The 22089-nt window shown below is 33.1% G+C and overlaps 1 protein-coding gene across 1 annotated transcript in view; it reads left to right on the forward strand.

Annotated features, from left to right (window-relative positions):
• LOC113092214 (ephrin-A5b) overlaps positions 1 to 15497 on the forward strand; it is an 82035-nt gene extending 66538 nt beyond the window's left edge. The window contains exons 2-5 of the mRNA XM_026257847.1: positions 2308 to 2600; positions 11470 to 11535; positions 11754 to 11831; positions 15362 to 15497. Coding sequence (XP_026113632.1) covers positions 2308 to 2600; positions 11470 to 11535; positions 11754 to 11831; positions 15362 to 15486 — 562 coding nt within the window. The 3' untranslated portion in view covers positions 15487 to 15497. The remainder of the gene's footprint in view (positions 1 to 2307; positions 2601 to 11469; positions 11536 to 11753; positions 11832 to 15361) is intronic.
• The last annotated feature ends 6592 nt before the right edge of the window (positions 15498 to 22089 follow it).

The raw sequence follows: 22089 nt of genomic DNA on the forward strand, positions 1-22089 counted from the left end.
ACAGAGAGAAATCACGGTTTCATTTCCTTCTGAAAGCACATTTCCAGTAGAAACTTTTACTACGGTATATGTGTTTTCCATGGTATTTACATTGTGCTTTAAAACTAGAATACAATTAAGTTTAATGATATTTCAGCAGCAATAAAAGTTACTCCCCAAGCAAACAAAAATACGTTTTGCTAATGTTCCCATTAAGTTATGAACACACACACACACACACACACATGCGCGCACACACACACACACACACACACACACGCACTCGGACTCGCACACACACATACACATACACACACACACTCGGACTCGCACACACACACACACACACACACACACACACACACACACACACACACACACAAACACAAACACACACATACACATACACATACACATACACATACACACACACACACTCGGACTCACACACACACACACGCACTCAGACTCGCACACACACACACACACACACACACACACACACTCACATAGTGTAGATTGCAAATTATATTCTTGCATGCAGTATAAATAAGTTAGTACTAAATTAATAGTAGAAGTAATAATATTCGTTTTATTATCATTATGTTTTATTATTATTATTATCACTATATATTTTTTATTATTATTACTTGAAAAGTAGCCTATTTAGAGACTTTACAGCTAATGTTTGTATCAAAGAGTTAATATGTAAAAAAAAAAATCTAAGAATGTTTTGCTAATGTTTCCATTAAGTAAAAAAAAAAAAAAGTATATATATATATATTTTTTTTTTTTTCAGAGTTATCAAGGCAGCGTTTCTATTTTAGTTTAGTTTCCTTGAAGCAGGACATATCATACTATATAATATATGTGCTGCAATATTTATTAATACGTAATAATACAGTTACCTACAAAAGAAGCCTGTTTAGAGACTATAGCTCTATTGGATTCTGAAACGAGTAGTAAATAGTAACATTTAACTAAAACTAAACTAAAATGTTCCAGGAATGATGTATAAGAAATATTTTTAAGTCCCGCCTGAACAGAAGACTGTTTAGCGGCAGGAATGAGGTTGTTTAGTCACCGGTTGAAAGTTTAGAGGACGATGTGGAGAGTATTTACAGCTGAGGGTCAGAGGTCGTTCTCTTTAACGCTTTCACTCACTCTGCAGTGTTTGGGGAACCAAGTATGGACAGGTTATGCATTTCATCGGCGAGATGAGAGCAGATTCACATGTCATCTGTAAACACATCAGGCTAGCATTTGGACTTGTTAGTCTGTTTTGTGATTAATGAGCTCGTTTCTTGTGTTGCGTGTTGGAGTTGTTTCAAAACGCTTGGCATTTACAAGACAGAAGCAAACCAGCACTAAGAAATATGCATCGAATCTCGGACGAGTGTTATTGTTGTTAACTAAAACTAAAACCATAATTTAGAAAATAAATTAATTAATAAAACAAATTATGTGAAGTTAACAGAAATGAAAGAAAATTAATATAAAAAATAAAAGTTATAAATAAATTAAGAAATCTAATCTAACTAATATATATATATTATGTTGCTATATATAATGTATATATACAATATTACTATTTTTTCTTATATTCTTTAAATGTTTATATATGTTAAAATTAAATGTTATTTTTTTAAATGATATATATATATATAATATTTCAACTAGTTACCGAAGGCAGATTTTCTAATTTTCATTTTCAATTAATTTAACTTGAAATGGCTAAAACTAAAATAGTTACATTTTACTAATTACTAGTTAGTGTTACTAACTAACAAAAATTAAAAAAATATATAAATATTTTTCAATTCTATTAAAACTAAAATAAAATATATAAAATATAAAAATATAAACTATAATAAATTAGGCTAACTAAATAAACTGAAACAGTAACACCTTACCATTAGTTAATGTTAGTTATATTTTAATAATCTATAAGTAAATATAAAAATTCACATTAACTAAGATTAATAAATATTTTAGAAATATTATATAAATAATATAATTAACTGTTGGAGACAAAAAAAATTTAAATTAATTTTATATTAATGTTTATTAAAAATTTAATTGAATAAAAACAATATAAATGTATTTAAAATAATAAACACGAAAAAAAAATCTCATTCAGGATATTAACAAAAACTGATATATTTATGTCAATGATACTAAAATATCCCTGTCTCATCATCATCTCATATTTACTGGAAGATGGTTTTAAATTAAGAGAAGCGTTCATTTCAAAGCATCACAGATTTCTCTTTCAGACGCATGCAGCGCTCATGTTTTCTGATGCATCTGGCTCTCTGTGTCCTGCAGGTTTCACCGTGGAGACTATCACATCGACGTCTGTATAAACGACTACCTGGACGTCTACTGTCCGCACTATGAGGACTCGGTCCCTGAGGAGAGAGCGGAGCGTTATGTGCTCTACATGGTCAACTACGACGGCTACAGCACGTGTGACCACACGGCCAAGGGCTTCAAGCGCTGGGAGTGCAACCGGCCGCACTCGCCCAACGGCCCGCTCAAGTTCTCCGAGAAGTTCCAGCTCTTCACGCCTTTCTCGCTGGGCTTCGAGTTCAGACCGGGACGAGAGTATTACTACATCTGTGAGTACCACACCATTCAGACTGAAGACGATAGACTGATTTAAATCAGATGAAAGAAGAGCAGCAGGCGAACGGGTGTTTGTCTGGAAGTATTGTGTTGACCTGGGTTTTGTTGTGGAAAGTGCACATACAATTTCTATTGCAATTATGATTTCTGCTGGTTAGTTTTTATCCTCATAATCATGGTTAACCCTTGCATTACACTGTACTACTATCATTATGGTGTATCATTATAGTACTACAAAAATCCCACTATAATAATAATAATAATAATAATAATAATAATAATAATAATAGTAATAATAATAATAATAATAATAATAATAATAATAATAATAATAATCACAATAATAATAATAATAATAATAATAATAATAAATGGATCTGTTAAAAATATACATACATACATATATATATATATATATATATATATATATATATATATATATATATATATATATATATATATATATAAATTATTTACTATTTTACAATATTTTTTATAAAATGTAAATAAATATAAAATAATATTTAAATTATTTTAAATAAAATAAATAATAATAAATAAATAATACTATATATATATATATATATATGTGTGTGTGTGTGTGTGTGTGTGTTTAGATTTATATTTTATTTTACATTTAATTACTTTTTACACATGTTATAAACTATATACAGTAGCAACTGTCACAGTAAAGTAAAGTAAATACAAACGGTTAACCTTTGCATTATGTTCATATTCTGGGTATGATTGTTGTTCAAAGTTATTCTCCAAAAATCACACTTAAAAAAAAAAAAAACTACAAAAAAAACAAAAAAAAAAACAACTGGTGAAAACAGTAAACCTGTAGCATTAATAAAAAAAAAAATTATGATTTTTTAAATCTGTATTAACAGTTATAAAACACACACACACACACACACACATATATATATTTTTTCTTTTTTGAATATGTTTTTTTATTTTACATTTATTTCTATTTTTTATAAGTGAATGAGACAGCATGGATAATATTTGGCTTGACCTGAGGTGGAGAGTTTGGTTTACTCAAGGTTGTATAACGAGGTTTAAACATGATATCATACTATAGAGTTTTTGTAACCTCTCACCTTTCTGATGGAGTTTTTTAGTTTAGGGCTGCAGGTTGTTTCGTCTCAGTCCTAATAAAAGTTTATTTCCCTCACTGTATGTCCGTGACAAAGCCATTTGGACATAATTCTCAACCGCATGAAGTCTATAAGAAAATGCAATATTTTCTCTCATTGGTTTTCGCGGCTGTAAATCTTGAGATTCACTGTCAAGGACGAATGCATACGAAATCCAGAGAGGGCAGAAATCAATACGAATCAATATTCTTTGGAAAGAAAATGCAATTTGAGGGTTTCGCTGAAGGACACCCGTCGACAAGGTGAGATGAAAATACAGGCAAACCTCATTAGTTTTCGCGGGAACCTTCATATGGTTACACAGAGAGCCGTTATTATGTGCTTGACTCGAGGACGGGGAAAATCATCCAGCATATCGCTTTTCTCCCGAGTCCCATCATCCTCGCTCACATCTGTGAAATACGTTTGCCCTCTCTGAATGATTGTCTTTATTCAGCTCCTGCCAGAGAGATCTTGGCAGCTTCTGTCTCTGTGGCCAACATCATAATTAATATACATCACGACAATCACGTTGGACGTAATTCCAAACAGAAAGTCAGAGTGAAAACCCACTTTTAGCTGCCATATTTCACAGTGACTCGCCCCGCACACGCTGGAAGAGATCTCAGTGTCATTAATATCACAGTTAAAGACAATATTTAAGCAAATGTTCGGTTAAAACCAACTTCATTTCGACTATAATGAAAACTGTCAAACTCTTTTTTTAATAGTGTTTTATATCATGCTGACGTCCGCATCACTGCGCATTTCTTAATTGTGTTATGCTTATGTTCACCGTACGTTTAATTGGTAATATCAGCTGACGGTGACCTTGACCTTTAGGGTCAGAGACTAAAACACCTAGTGGTTGGACGGCGTAACTACATCATCTCACTGCGAGACGCATCTTTCTCCATTGACAGACATTCAAAAATTATAAGTAAGCAAAATAGAAATATTATACTCATTAGATTTGTAAATTATTATTTTTTTATATTTTGCAAATTTTTATTTTAATATTTGTATTATATTATTTATTATTTTATACTTTTTTTATTCTAGTATCTCATTAATTTATTATTTATATTTATTTTATTTTGTATTATTTTATGTTTTTTATTTTATTTTATGTTTTTTTATTTTTTATTTTTTATATATATATATATTTTGCAAATTTTTATTTTAATATTTGTATTATATTATTTATTATTTTATACATGTTTTATTTTTATTCTATTATCTCATTAATTTATTATTTTATATTTATTTTATTTTGTTTTATTTTATGTTTTTTATTTTATGTTTTTTTTATTTTATCTTATTTTATTTTATTTTTTTATCTTATTTTATGTTTTTTTATTTTTTTTTATTTTATTTTTTTATTTTTTTATTTCTTTTATTGAAGCTCAGTCCTCAGATTTTTTTTTAGATGACTTTTTAAAACCAGTAATAATAATATATATTTATATTGTGCCACTCTAAAGCAGATTTCTGCAGAAAAAGGGGGCAAATGATCACCAAATGCAGGAAAATATACAATATACAAAAATACGATAGCAAAATAAGTTGTTCAAATATATTATTTTTTATATTTATTATTAGTGTAAATTCAGTTTTTTAATTCATTATTTATATCATTTATTAGATTGTTCTTCCTACATAGTAATAAACAGGATAATAACAGTGTTAATCTTGCAAAATCCATTAATTGTGAAATGGCTTTTCATCTATAAAGCATTGTCGTTATTCAGCTCAATTAAGTTCAATGTTGATTCAGTTCAGTTCAATAACAGTGTCAAGTTCATCAGTCTTGAAGATTGTTGACTCGGTATTATTCAAATCAAGAGAAATTAATGCTAAACACTGTATATGTTATTCAATAATGAAATGTATGAAAACTAGTTCAATCTAATTCAGTATTTATGTTTGCAATCTGTTTTTAGAGTATTGATCACAGCTTAGCGACTCTTGAATGTCTGTTTTCATGGATTGCTGTTGAGTGAATTTTCCCATGAGCTCTTTAGAATACAGAAGATCATTATTATGGTGTGAGTACTGTCACTTTCAGATGGTGCTTATCAGTGACATTTCTCTGAATCAGTGTTTGAAGAGACATGTTATCGCTCGCTCTGATTGACTGACGTTATCACAGGAGACTGTCACCTCTAATAGCATCAGCTGAATAAAGGTCTGCTCTTACCTGATTTATGCACTGCTGTTGAAAATGGAGAATGCACGAAGCTGTTTGGTGATGTTCACATCTGCAGCCTCATGAGCTGAGTACAGTATGAGCTGAGGTCAAAGGTCAGGACACACTGCTGACTCCCAACCTCGAAATGCTTGAGATGGCATCTTTTTCTAATATTGTGAATTTAAGGATGGATTTTAATCTCTCATGGTCTCCAAATCCAATATTACTGGAGGGAGTCAGTGGATAAGGGGAGATTGAATCCCATTTTTTGTGGAATTGGAAAATCTGGATGTGCTTTGGAGTCTCAGGAACGGCGCGGGCGGTTTATGACCTCACGGTTGCTTATTAAATCATGGTTTACCCTCTCTGGCCGCTGTCTAGCGACTGCTGCAGGTCTGATCGATGCTGTAAGAGATGAAGTCGCTATCAAGGTTATTGCCATTCAGAATCACATCGGGAAAATTCCTGAATTTGAATAAGAACGGTCAACAGGATGAACATTTTCAACTGAAGTGAAACAACAGAAATAAATTCAACAAACTGTGCTAAGTGCAAGTTTAATGTAATAAAAAAAAAAAAACGTATTTTCCAGACTATAAGTCACACTTTTTTTCATAGTTTGGCTGGTCCTGCGACTTATAGTCAGGTGCGACTTATTTATCAAAATTAATTTGACATGAACCAAGAGAAATGAACCAAGAGAAAACATTACCGTCTACAGCCGCCAGAGGGCGCTCTATGCTGCTCAGTTCTCCTGTAGCCTACACTGAAGACATAGAGCGCCCTCTCGTGGCTGTAGATGGTAATGTTTTCTCTTGGTTCTAAATAAATGTGACTTATAGTCCAGTGCGACTTATATATGTTTTTTTCCTCATCATGACGTATTTTTGGACTGATGCGACTTATACTTAGGTGCGACTTATAGTCAGAAAAATACGGTAAGTTAATTTATTATAATAAAATATATATTGGTATTAGTGTTGTCACCGATACCGGTGAAAATCCACGGTTCTCGGTACCAATTTCTGTACCAAAGCAAAACACAAAAAACGCTAATTTAAAAAAACGACAACAACACCTTTTATCACAAAAAAAAAACAATGCCATTGTTTATACTTATTTACAATTGTGTTTAAAGTTTTTCTACAAGTAATATAATTATAAAAAACAGTAAACAATTTTCACCCAAATTTAATTCGTCTTTTAATTAATGAAATTTTAAAACTTTTATTTTTTGGTAAATAAAGGGGATTTGCTATTAAAATTAAAACATGGAAGAAATATTGTGTGATTTATTTCTTTAAAAAATAGAGTTGTATTAATTTTTTCAACAGTAGAAGCAGTATCACATACATTCTACTAAATAATTGTAATATTTCTAGCACAACATCTTAATGTAAAAATGAACTTTTATTTTGACAGGCTACTTTTATTATGACACTGGTTTTACTCAAATGAAACGGTAAAATGCTTGTGAAGTGACTCAGAACAGTTCTGGTGATGTTGTTGATGTATTTATATCCTCATTGAGACTTTAGTCTATGTAGTAAACAAACCATTAATTCATTCTCACAGAGATGCGCAGAACACACAGGATTCAGATTTCAACCAACTTTTACACATACTGGTCCATATGGAGATTTGATTTGATTAATTTATGCTAACTTTGACAAATTTGGTGACTGTCCATATTAAAATGTAAGTTTACCACCGGTATTTAAAGAAACCTGCTACCGTTTTCATTTTTTTAGTACCGACTTGGTACCGAAGTACCACTAATTGGTATATAGACTTAATATTTTACAATATTACTTTTTTTGCTGTAATTTTGATCTGAAAATTCTGGGCTGGATACACAGAAAATGCTTTGTAATAATTATTTATTATTTAATTAAATAATTTTGTAAGACTTTTTTTATATGTTACTTAATAACTTTAATGATACTGAATGAAAAAAAAAACAATACATTAAAAAAAAACAATAAATTAACCAGACTCTTATTGAAAGTAACACAATAAAATTGGACAGAAAATGCTGGACTGGGGTGTGGTACTGGATTCTAACCCACTTAATATGTTCGTTTGGAAACACGAAAATGTACCTATGTTCCGCACACAAAATATTGCATTTGGTCATTCGGTGCACCGTACCGAAAGCCCTGTAGCGAAACGGTCCGGTACGAATACACGTACCGTTACACGCATAATATATATATAATAATGTGTATATTTTATGTTTTTGTAATGTTATTTTAAATTAATAATAAATTAATGTGCAATTCTATTAATTCCTCTTCCTTTCATTCAAATTCTGCATGTTGTGGCCAGTTCCATTTAAACTGACACAAAGGAAACCCATTCATGTCATGGTAACAATGAGCCATTTGCATGAGCACAGTGATGGAGATCAGTTTAATGACAGACAAGCTGAGTTTATTATACGCAGCCAGCACATGCATCACGTTCATGAAGACTCCTGGCGTTTCATCGCCTCTCCTGCGGCGTGAAGGAGCACGTCAGACATTATCATGCCTCTGATGAATGGAACCTTCTCCTTCTCTTTGTTTTGTTTCGTCTGATTCCCTTCTGCATCCTCTGGGTCACAACACTTCCCGACGTCCCGCTGTTTTCCTCTTCTGTGTGTGTGACTGTAACATTCGGTGGCACACGGCCTGGACCTGCACGCCTGCCAGACAGCATCTTACACGTACTGAGAGACACTGCAGATCATCACACACACACACACACACACACACACTCGCCAGGGTGTTGCTATGCGGTTTCTGCATGAAAGTATGTATGGTCTGTATGAAGTGGAATGTGTAGATGAACATGAACTTGTGTAATCAGTAAATAACATGTAAATAACTGCCTGCTGTCCATTTATAATGTTTGTTTCATTGCCCTCTTTTTCCACTGATGGCCATTCAAAAATATCTATGTATTCTGATTGGGAAAATACTTTTTTTGCAACATGTTTATTGCTAATATTTCATAATGATAGAGCAGAGACTTTCGGAGGCTCTTAAAACTGTGCATTCGTGTAATTGTCATAATGATGAAAGTCTCTGGTGTCTTGTAGAAATTAAAAGCACATTAAATCGCAATGGGTTCCCGAGCAGAAATGAGAACATCTTTAAACACTGCATTGCATTGCACCACACAAACAAAACCAAGTCTGCATTTGTGATTGGAGAAATGCAAAACAAAAAAAGCTACTGCTCAAAACTCGTGTTTGAATCGTCCGTGGGAAATCCTTTATATATAAAAAAACGTACTTACAGGCTGTAAGTCAGAAACAACAGGCATTGTAGTCTGCTGAAGGGGTCATGCATCCTCATGTCTCAGTGATATTCTGCTGTCTAGACAGGTTTTGGGTCCGTCTTTGTCTTTGTAATGGTCTTTTTAGTAACATATGTGATAGAAAATATGTATTTATATTTTTATCTCACGCACACACTTTCTGTTTCATTTGCATGTAGATGAAGAGAGACAGCGGAGAGGCAGATGAGGGCTGTGAGAAATGCTCTTCATCTCTGCCGATGCTATTAGTCGAAGCTCTTTATGGATGAGGACAAATTGAGAAAGCTCTGCCTCTGGCTACGGCGCAAACGCTGAATATTTAATAGCTCTGCATTCGTTGCATGTAGTCTTTGTCAAATGAAATAAATGCTGGTTAGTAAACTTGCCCAAAGGGTGGGTCGACTCTGACAGGAGCAAACGCTTGCCAGATTTCCAATCGGAAAATGTGTTTGATTATTTAGCGTCTTACAGACGAGTTCCTGGAGATGTGCCCACTTGGAAAACTTGTTTCTGTCTACAACTTACATTGTTCTGGTAGCTAGAGCTAACGTTTAGGGCCATTAAAAATGTCTAATTTTTGAAAGAACTCTCACATGCTTATCAAGGCTCAATTCATTTGTTAAAAAATAACAATATTTAGCATTTAAAGGCATGAGAAACAAAGATCAAATTTTAAGTGAGACATCAGTACTGATGCAATTTTGATACACGGAAATCAAAACTGACCATATTTGCTTTAATGATGGTGTTATTGTAGGTGTTTCTGAAATCAGTTCCTCGTGGATTAAACCAAGTCCTGGCCTTACATTTATTCTCCATCTGTTTCGATCAGAAATGCATCACATTATGGAGGTAAACTGTTTGAGATTGTTGACTTCGAAGTGTTAAACGACTGTAATGTAGGAACTACACATCCTACACACACCAAAGATCACAGAATAAAATCCCATGTTGAGAGTAATTAGCCTTAATTAGTCCAACCGTTGAACTCGCGCTGCGCTGTCCGTCTTAATAAAGCTCACAGAATAACCTCAGATGAACACAGAATTCCTCAGAGTTTTCTCTTTCACGGCTTAAGAAACTTCACGATTATGTCTCATGGTAAGAGGTCTGATTTGTTGCCATTTGTCCTAAAACTGCTATGAGGAAGACATTAATTAGTCAAATGTTGACAGATGCATAGCTCAGGTCATCTGGTCTTGGGAGAATTTGAGTTTGGGATCTTTGCAATGTTGGCTAATTTCTCTGAGACGCTGTTGAAATCTCTCTCTCTCTTTCTCTGTGGAATGAAAAATACTTTTTTATTTCACGGAAAACTACATTTTCTTGCAAAACTTTTGTGTTCCACGGAGAAATCATTCACTTGCAAGATGTTTCTCAGATAAAAGGTTTGCTTTTAAAACATTTGTGTTCACTTGCAATTTTTTTTGCATTCTCAGAGAAAATTAGTTTTTGCTATGCAAAAGTTTATATTCTCTTATTTTATTTTTTTGTTGCATGAAATACTTTTGCATTCCAGAGAAAACAGTTTTTCGCTTGCAAAATTTTTTTTGTTTACTTGCAAAATGTTTGCATTCCCAAGAAACTGTTTGTGCGCGCCAAACTTGCATTCCACAGAAAAACTAATTTTTTTTGCATTCCCTGAGAAACTCTTCACTTGCAAAAAGTCTGCGTTTTCCGAGGAACTTTGTATTCACTTGCAAAACATTTGCGTTCCCCTGTGGGGCTTTTTTGAATCCTTCAGTCAGATCTCCATTTAATTCTGCTTCTGTCTCTGAAAAACAATCGAAATACCGAAGGGATCTTTGTGCAATTCTTCTTTCCTACTGGACCTTAACTGTAGCATTCAAGAAACACTTTCCTAAAAATAAACTTGAGATGAAGTCACCCTATAATTACAGCTGTGATTATCCACTTTTGAATTCAGTCTGGTATATTCGTGTTCAAAATTTGAGGCCCAAATCGGCTGATAAACCAGCAGACTGCTATTGACAGAAAACCAGAAATGACAGTGTGATGTTCGTTTCTTCACCCCGCAGGGAAGTGCGTGTGTGTGTGTGTGTGTGTGTGCGCACCCTTTAGATTCTACAGGAAAGGAGTAATTTCCTTTTTCAGACCACAAAATACACCCGCAAGCCACAGCATTATAAGATAGTGTGTGTGTAGTGTGAGATCTTTCTCAGGTGTGTGTGTACTCACCTTTCTTATCTCTTCTGTGTTTTACAGCATCTATGATCACAGAAACCGGGAGAAGGTCGTGTCTCAAGCTGAAAGTCTTCGTGAGACCACCGAGTAAGTGTAACTTATTACAAACCACACATGTATGATTCTGTCGTAGGCATTCGTTTACAGAAACTCCCATGCCTTTCAATGCAACACAGTTTAATGGACATTAACGGCAGGTGACTGCTTCTATGTGCTTTCCTCTGATTGGCAGGTGGGTCGGGCTGCTGAATTACCACTAACACGATTGGCTTACGGTATCTTTTTCATTCCTTCTGTTTTTGTAGATGGCTGCGAGAAAACCATAGGCGTTCATGACCGCGTTTTTGTCGATGACAAAGTAGAAAATGCATTAGAACCAAGAGGTCAGTATGGCTTGACATCATCTTTGCTCTGTTCAGTCTGTGTGCTTTACTTCCTCTAATCACTCTGTGCATGTGTACCTTGATTTGAGTTTCGCCTGCGGCTTCTCCAACACTTCACTTTATTTATGCATGAGGTACACAGCGTATTAATAATGCATTCTCTTGTAATAGCTGAGGGTCAACATATCCACCCTGTGCTAAAGCAATTAAGCAACCAGAAATTTGCCATGTAACCTTTCAGCGAGCCAAAGCTTCAGTCAGTCAGTGTCGATTGTGGATTCCAGCTGAAATGCATGGATTATATTTACACACTGTATCAATATGTGCTTGCACATCGACTGCTGGAAGAGTTAAGATCCAAAGCTTGGCCGTGCACGATGGTTTTCTGCCAAATTAGCAGTGTCACATGGGTCGATGCCAAGCTTGTTTTGGCTTCTCCCTGATGAAACCCATTACATCCGAGCACATGGCACTCACTAACATATGCACGACTCTCGGCTCGTAATGTTTATTGCCGTTTCTGTCACGCTAGGCTAGCTTTGACTTTCATGGTGTCATGATCAAACATTGGAGCGGCATTCAAATTCAAGACGTCCTGAAGTAGACCAAGGGAGAAGTCAAACTGTAAATTGGTGTAAAGCCCACGAAATGACCTTCTGACCGTGACCAACCACAGACTGCTTTGGTTTAATGTGGTGATTAATGGTGAATCCATCCACAAGCCTAGTGCCTACGAGACCAGTCATAAAAATGTGGAAATTTGGCAAAATTTGTATAAAATGAAATTGAGGTATGTGTAGTAAAATCGCTATATGGACTATCGTGTTAAAGCGCAAAAAGACTGATTCTGAGTTTTCACTACAACCCACCAAAATTACTCTGGTGATACATTTTTGTTAAACTTGAAGAAATTATGAAAGAAATATATTTTACAATAGAACGTATGTTTCAAATAGTTATAATTAATGATAGTTTATTAAAGCATTATCTTTTAAGGAATATCTTTTGTTTTTTATTAAAAAAAACATTAATTGCTCAAATTTCATTTAATGCATTTTAACATATGAATTTGTGTAAGTTGTATGCATTAATTATTATACAATCGCTTTTGATCAAATATTTGTATTAAATCTTATAACAGAGCAATTAAGAACAGAAAACAATATTTCTGGAAAAAGTAAACATTTAATTATTTATATTTTTTACCATTTTAATAAATTATAATTTTTTTATTAAATTAAATAAAATTAAATTAATAAAAAACAAAAAAATAAAATGATTTGTTCAAATTTAATTTTTTAATTTTTTTAAAAGATTAATTAAATTGCCTTAAGTTTTATAATTTGATTTAAATGCCATGATATTAACCTTTTTTGGATAAATTTGTATTAAAATTTGTATTAAATCATAAAGTATTAAATAAATCATAAGAATGAAATTAAATCATACAGATTAAATAAGAATAATTGATGAATAATTTCTGAAAAAAAATCTACATTAATTTTAATCAATTATTCAAGTTTTATGAATGCAATTGCTTAGACATGCTCTTTGATTATATATAGACATTATAAAAACAAACTTAAAGGTGCTTTAGGGAACTTTTGTAAAAAATTTTTTTTTTACATATTTATTAAACCTGTCATTATGTCCTGACAGTAGAATATGAGACAGATAATCTGTGAAAAAATCAAGCTCCTCTGGCTCCTCCCAGTGTCCTATTGCCATTTGCAGAAAATACATTGCTCCCGGTAAGAAACAACCAATCAGAGCTGCGGTCCGTAACTTTGTTTGTGTTCAAAATGTAGAAAAATGTATATAATAAGCGAGTACACCATGAATCCACCATGAACGGTTTCCAAACCGTGTTTTTAGCTTGTCCTGAATCATTAGGGTACATCTATAATAAGTGTTTATATTCGGACTATTTTAGATTGCTTCGGGGATACCGCGGCGGAGTAACCCAGTACCTTTGTGATTCTTCATAGTCATAAACAGAGAAAAGTAGTTCCGGCTACAATGTTCTTCCGCAAGACGCAAGCAGTTCTGTTTATTAACCGCTAGAGCGTCAAAAGTTCCCTACCGCAGCTTTAATTGCAACAACGTCAGCTAACTCTCGTTAGAGTATTAGTAGACTTCCAGGTTGGATTTATGGAAGTTGACAAGTTAAGCAGAACGTCTGAAGTGAGCTATCAAAATAGTGTTAACATCACAGGCTCAGTTCGGTAAGCAGACAGCGGGCGATCAGTGCTGAAAAGCTGTTAAAAGCACATGCTTATATCAATTAACACTGCAGATAGTGTCAGTGTAGTTGAGCACAGTATTGTTTTCTCATGCATCTTCACCTTGCCAACACACACCCACCCAGGCCTGAGTTCCTGGCATGATGGAGGCATTGATTTATTAGTCCAGATCCCCACTGAGAGGCTGGAGGTGTGTGTCTGCCTGTCTGAATGAGCCAAAAACTGCACTGTCCTCCCAACCCAACCATATTTATCGGTCTCTTTTAGCGACACACCTGTCCGTTTCTCCCGCTGAGAGACACTGTGCTTTCCAAAGCCATATCACACTCACTGATGATAACCGCAGTCTGTGTGTCTGCATCAGCAAACCAGCAGAAATGCATTGAGACTCCATCATTACTGAGGATTCTGACAACAGCAGTCTGCTTTATTACAGTTTAGACTGCAAACGGACATGCACTAAGGGGTTTTTGGGATCATTCAGATACCATCACATGTTTTAGTAATATTGTGAATTAGTTTTTATTTGTATGTTTTTGTTGAAGTTTTACTAATTTTATCACGTTTCTGTCATTTTTATTTCAGCTTGAGCTATTTTAGTACAGTTTCTGAACAGTGAGATTTTTAATGTTTCTGAAAGAAGTCTTTCTCTGCTCACCAAGCCTGCAGTTGTTTGATCATAAATACTGTAACAATCAGTAAAATTGTGAAATATTTTTACTATTTAACATAGCTTTCTTTCTGTGTGAATATATTATAAAATATAATTTATTTCTGTGATGCACAGCTGTATTTTCTGTATTGGAGGAATGATGCTGAAAATACAGCTGCACATCACAGAAATAAATTACACTTTAACAGAGATTCACACAGAAAACAGTCATTTGAAATAGTAAAAATATTTTACAATATTACAGCTTCTGCTGTATTTTGGATCAAATAAATGTAGGCTTGGTGAGCAGAAAAAACATACAAAATGTTACTGTTCAAAAACAAGTTACTATTTTAAGTTTATTTTAACTAATGGTTTTTAATAAAAAAAATTAGTGAATGTAAAATTTTACTGCACTGATCCTTTTAACATGTAGTTGTTTAAAAAAAATTAAATTAAACTATTAAAATGCATAGCATAGTAATAAAAAAGTTATGTCATTTAAAGTTGGAAGTCCCTAATGTATATATATATATATATATATATATATATATATATATATATATATATATATATAAATTCTGCATTGAACTGTACAGAAGTTGATCACATTTCTTCGGTCTCCTCGTTTCCAGACGACACCAGTCACGAAGCTGAACCGTCCCGGAGCGACGTGTCGACTTCAGGCCTGCGGCACCAAACGTCTCGCCCCCTGCTGGCCCTGCTGCTGCTCTGCATCTCTGTCTTCTTCACCTTATAGCCCCTCGAGCGGACCTCTGGAAATTGGGGAGGGCTTGAGATCCACCAGGAACACTCCTGCTGCGTTTTTGTTTTGTTTTCCAATATTTAAGTGGTCCTTCGCCGCCTTCGAGTAAGAAAAGTCAATTATCTGCACAAAGAAGGAATGCCTGTTTAACCAACCGACCAATCAACTGCGGCGGCAGGTCGCTGCGGATTGGCTGCTGGGAGGAAGGGGGCGGAGTTTTGTGTGTAATTTGAGCATGTGTTAAGAAATGCCGGAGGCCCTGTGAGAACTGAACGATTTTAATTGGGTGTCACATAAACATCAACCCGAGTTATAAACCCGATATAAATTATACACACACACACACACAAAGACTCTTGCCTTTCGTCCTTCATCTGCCTTCTCCTAACAAATTGCAGAATTTATCCGAAGAAACGGTTTTGCCGCAGGATCTTTCCCAATCGAAGGAAGACGTTGGTTGGTTAGTCTGAACCTGGGTTTGATTCTCTTCTGCGATTCGAGGGACTTCTCTTAGTAGACCACACCACTAAAAACAATGATTTTGTATTTTGTAAGATGAACACAACAGCAACATAAATATCTATATTTTTCCTATGACCTTTTATCAATTGATACGAGATATCAACATTAACGGATCATGGAAATTCTTTTCTTGTCATACCTGTGTGTCCGAATCTCTTTTAGGAACCAAACATGGAACGGGACTCCGCATGATGTTTTCCCTTCTACATGGGTGAAAGTAAAAGTACATGTTTGTTTGACTAGGCCTTATACTGTACTCTATACTGATATATCTCCTGGAAGTGCTTCGAATTCAGCGTTTCCATCGGGGAAATAAAGTCTAGCTTCATTTCTTGATTTTATTAATGCATCTGTTTGTTCTGTACAGTAGCTGTTAATTGGTGCAGTTCTGACTTGTTTAATATGCTGATGCGACATGCACAAAACATTAGAAAATGGGCATTTTTCTCCTCCCTAAAGCCTTATATATGATGGAGGAACCGATGGGTGAATCTCACCAAACCTGTCTCATATTTCAAACAATGTGCACAAACAATATGAAGCCTATTTTAGGACAGTAATGTTGCATATTAAAACATAATGGTTTTCTATTTTAATATACTTAAAAATTTAATTTATTTCTGTGATGCTCCGCTGTATTTTCAGCATCATTACTCCAGTCTTCAGTGTCACATGATCTTCAGAAATTGTTCTAATATGCTGATTTATTTTTAATGTTTTCAGGATTATTTGATGAATAAAGTTAAAATGAACAGCATTTATTTAAAATATAATTTTCGAAAAATATACATTTTTATTAAAAAAAATCAATTTAACACATATCTGTGCGTGTTAAATAATTAATTAATTTAAAACAAACAAATAAATTACTGACCCGAAACTTTTGAAAAGTAGTATATGTTGTTACAAAAGATTTGTATTTGAATAAATGCTGTTCTTTTTTTATTTTTATTCATCAAAGAATCCTGAAAAAAGTATCACAGTTTCTCAAAAAATATTAAGCAACAAAACTGTTTCCAACACTGATAATAAATCAGTATATTTTCATGATTTATGAAGATCATGTGACACTGAAGACTGGAGGAATGATGCTGAAAATACAGCGGAGCATCACAGAAATACATTACACTTTAACACAGAGAATCACACAGAACACAGTTATTTTAAATTGCAATAATATTTCACAGTATTACTGTTTTTTTTTCCTCTGTATTTTTTTGATCAAATAAATGCAGCCTTGATGAACAGATACTTCTTTAAAAAACATTACAAATCTTACTGATCCCAAACTTCTGAATGTTAGATGTTATGTTGAAATGAACATTATCTAAGATTCATGAATGCTGTAGAAGTTTTGTTACATTTGCATTCTTCATTTAGCAGATGCGTTTATCCAGATCCACTTATAAAAGGAACACGAGTTAACGTTAATAAATGCAACTTCATTGAGAACAAAACTCTAAAGTAAACTAGATTTAGTTTTGTGCAGTGAAACGTGATCTGGATTTGTGTTTGTGAGATTCACCCGAACTGTAGTCTGCCTGGTTACGCTCTCCATCGCTGTTTGAGTTTAAGAGGACGAGATGAGCTCACATTGAGAGATATCTGAGCTGTTAAAGCAGATGATGAGCGGACTTTCAAACAGTCGCTAACTGGAAAATGGTTTCTGCCTTTGTGACTTTCACAAGCCTGTTAGCTTCCGCTAGTCCTGTTTGTTTTTATTAGCGAAGCGATCTCATCAGGACTCGAGGAAACACACCATGTGTGCTCCGTTTCATGGTTTACACTAGAAACCATGAGAGAGACGTTCTGAGAAAATCAAATCAGCTTCAGTAGTATTTGTACTTCATTAATACCACGCTTTGTACACACTTTGAACTGGGAAACAGAATCAGCTTGTTAAATGGATACTGTGTATCCCGAAGTAGTCACACATATAACATTATAGTGTTTTTTTTTAACCTTTCTGGAGGACATAAATCATTATTTGTTATTATGGATACCGCATTAAATGTTATGAGCAAAATGTGTTGTACATAATGTTTGATATTAAGGTATTAATTTGATTCACATGTCTTTTCTAAAGAAAACAAACAAACATAATAATAATAAAAATATGAGTGCATTTGGACGTTGGGAAGTTTGCGTTCGACGGACGCAGCCAATCAGAGGCCACCGTCGAACTGCGGTCTGAATCCCTGAGCCAATAGGAACGCTTCATCTGTTTTTAAATCTCCTGCCAACGTTTTTCAAAGTTCAGAAGTGCAGCGTCTGTTCAGATGATGCTGTGTTTGCCGGACTGTCTGTGATTTCAACAGAAGGAAGGAACTCGCTGGTTTCATAACGCGGCATGTGCATGGACTTGATAATGAAACACATGTTAAATAAAATGTTGTTTTGGTTGTTTTCACCTCTTCTTTTCTCGACACGTTCATGTGTGCTGTAGTTCCAGTGAATTGAGAGGAGAGAGTTGTTTGTGTGTTTGATTGTTTTCAATGGCTTTGAGAATAAATCATCTGTCGGCGTAGAGAAACATTCAGAATTTAAGAGTGCGAATCTGTTCAGTATATATGTGTGAATTAAGAATTTTGAAAATGACAGAAAGATGAAAAAAATCCCTTCGAAATACATGATTTATGCTTATTTATTCCCTGATTTGTGTATTATTTTACGGTAACACTTTACAATAAGGTTCCTTTTTTTAACTATATTTAATGCATTAACTAAAATTACTTAATGAGCTATACACTGTTACAGTATTTATTATCTTTGTTAATGTTAGTTAATAAAAATACAGCTGTTCATTGTTAATCCATGTTAGCTCAGGTCAGCTTTTGATTTTAATAATGTATTAGTGAATGCTGGAATCAACATTGCCTAAGATTATACTTTGTAACTATTTTTTTATTATTAGTTATTTAATGTTAACAAATGGAATCTTATTGTAAAGTGTTACTACATTTAAAAATTTTCTAACAACACATCTTTTTAGATCTACTAATAAAATGTGAAAATGGTTTGATGAGCTAAAACCTTGTGCACTAATAATAAGCTTGTGTCAGATTTATAGTGCATAATAAACTGGCTTTGATTTATTTCATGGACCATGAAAACATTTTATAGCATACAATAATAAAAAACTAAAACATTAGATTAAGTTTATTGTAATATTTTGTTTATATTTATAAATAGTAAAAAAAAATATTCCAGTATTTTATAGTGTTTTTTTTATATTAATTAATTTATTATGTATATTTGTAACATTATATAATTAAATTAAATATATTAATTATATATATACTATTATACTATATAGACTAAATATTATTAATTATTACAATATACATTATTTAACCTATCTAGATGCTTTTTTGCATGCTATAAAATGGATTTGGATAATTCATAATAAAAAATTAAATAACTTTTATAGACCATGAAATAAATCAAAAGCCAGTAAATGAATAATGACGTTTTCCGACAAAAGTTTACGTTATTATTAAGGCTTAATTGCCATACCATACAATTTTCATATTGTATTGATTCATCCAAAATATTATTATTATTATTTGTATATGATTTGCATAATGTTAAATGTTTATGGGTAATTGATACTGAAAATGAAATGTATTTACTGCAAAACTGTGCTTAATTTGTGTTTAATTTTAAGTTCCTCTTCTGAATGAATTCTGCTCGACTCTCTCCAGACCGCAGTCATTCTAGTGATGAAGTTATACACATGCCTTAGTCTGTGTGTGTGTGTGTGTGTGTGTGTGTGTTGATTCAGATCTCACTCCTGTACTTTTGTTGACACTGGTTCTGCTCTTCTGCATAAAGGGTGCTGTATTTGCTTTTTCCCCACTGTACAAACAGGAAAAACTTTTGAAAAAAAATATATCTAAGGTCTGTATTTGTATATACACGTGTCTGAACAACTATAAATAATAATTAAAGAAAAAAATGCATTGCTTGGCTGGTTTATTGTGCTTGTTTAGTCGGGGCTAGTTGTCACACTCCTATAAGTATTTCTCAGGGTAGATATATAGTTCTATTTTCATGAAGACAAACATTAAAGTTGCTTTTAATTTCCATAATTCCATTAATTTCAATGAAAGAAAAAACAATAAGCATGCATATTAGTTAGCATGAACAGAAGAACACATGAAAAAATATTAAAGTAGGCAAAGCAATTGTTTTTTATTTGGCACAAAGATAATTTAAAGTGTTTATTAAACAATTCATTATAATAAAATGGACATGTACAATACAGCATCTTAATGATTGCACTTATTCGATTTAAGTTAATAAAAGACACACAATCTAATGATTATGAATGCACTGGTCAATTTTACTGTTTCATACTAGTGGAAAGAAAACATACAGAATACATTTTTAAGCAAATATAACACTTTATCTACTTGCGTCCGTAGCTTTCAATTACAAAAAAGGCTCTTTTCTCAAACTGAGTTTATCTCCATTTCAGCAGCACTTGTATGCACAAAACTTTACAGTTTATTTCTATATATATTCTGAAAGTTTTTACAGAGGGGTTTGTTTATTCATCATTTATCTTTAGGTTTATTATTGCACTTTATCTGTTTCCTTCTGTAAATTTCAATTGCAATGTGTATTTAAAGGCTGATTTCTCAAAACGAGTTTGTTCATTAAAATCAGCAGCACTTACATGCACCAAAATTTACAGTTTTATTCCTATATATATTCTGAAGATTTTTATAGAAGGGTTTGTTCATTTGTTACTTGCCTGGATTTATACAACATTTTATTCCTAAACTCTGTAAATTTTTAGTTTCACCTGTCTGTTGACAGAATTTTCTGATTTATAAAGTGATAAAAAGAGAAATCCAAAATCCCTTCTATAAAAACCTTTGAATCTAATATGATAACAAAATCATACAATAATTCTGAACCAATGTTGAGATTTCGGTTCTGCACATTCCAGCAAACTTCTGCGTATTTAATCTGATAATGCCTTGTTCGCATATTTAAACACACAATTTCAGAAAACTTGTAAAACAAAACATGTTTACAATTGTAAATGTTATAATCAATCAACTGGGGTGATAAGATGGTGATATCAATTACAATTTAGAGTTTTGTTTTAACATGAAAGAATGTTTGACAGAAAATACAGTAACACTTTACCACAAGTTTCCATTAATTAATACTAGTTAATGCATTTATTGATCTTTGTTAATGTTACTTAATGAAAATAAAGTTGTTCATGTTAATTCACAGTGCTTTACCTAATGTTAACTTTAATGAAGTGTTTGTAAATGAAGATCAGTGGAGACAAAGGCTGCAGACAGCACACCTTGTTTGTTATCTTTATTTTATAAAAGCACAAAGTTTTTCTGTTATTATGTGTGTATGCAAAAAAAAGTATAACTTTTACAGATTCGATTGATGTATTGCTATTATCTGTTTGATCAAAACTTAAAGTGTAATTTAAGTTCTTTTCGGGGTTATCAGGAGAAAATGCCTCATAATGCGTATGCGCGTTAATCGACTTCAGAGAGTTAATAATGGATTAGAAAATGTTGAAATTAACATGAACTAAGATTATTAAATGCTACAAGTATTGTTAATGCTTAGTTTATGTTAACTAATGAATCTTAGAATGCTAAACTGCATTTTTCATGTTCAAAAGAGAACATTGTTCATGTTCTACATGTGTTTTTAGATCTTTTTCCCAAAGTAATGCACCAACGATCCACAAACACACTGGGCTCTTGTGAAGGTTAATGCTGATGGACTGGTAAAGATGAACAGGGTTTATCAGTTTTGTCTGAAGACATCATTAGGTTTTGAGGCGAGGCGAGCATCTTATGGGCTTTGTCACCATCGGTCATTAATTTGATTCTAATGATTTTGTCATTCCATTCAAACAATAACTCTCCAGCACACGCTTTTATTTGACCGCTGATTTATGCCTTTAATACTTTGATGGCAAAAATAGTTTAACTCCACTCCATAATGATGCGGGGCATGAAATATTGGCACAATTCATTTTTCAGATTTAATTAGTTTATTTCATAACACTATCCATCAGTACTGTAG

Source organism: Carassius auratus, unplaced genomic scaffold, assembly GCF_003368295.1.
Source record: "Carassius auratus strain Wakin unplaced genomic scaffold, ASM336829v1 scaf_tig00214534, whole genome shotgun sequence".
Taxonomy (NCBI): Eukaryota; Metazoa; Chordata; class Actinopteri; order Cypriniformes; family Cyprinidae; genus Carassius; species Carassius auratus.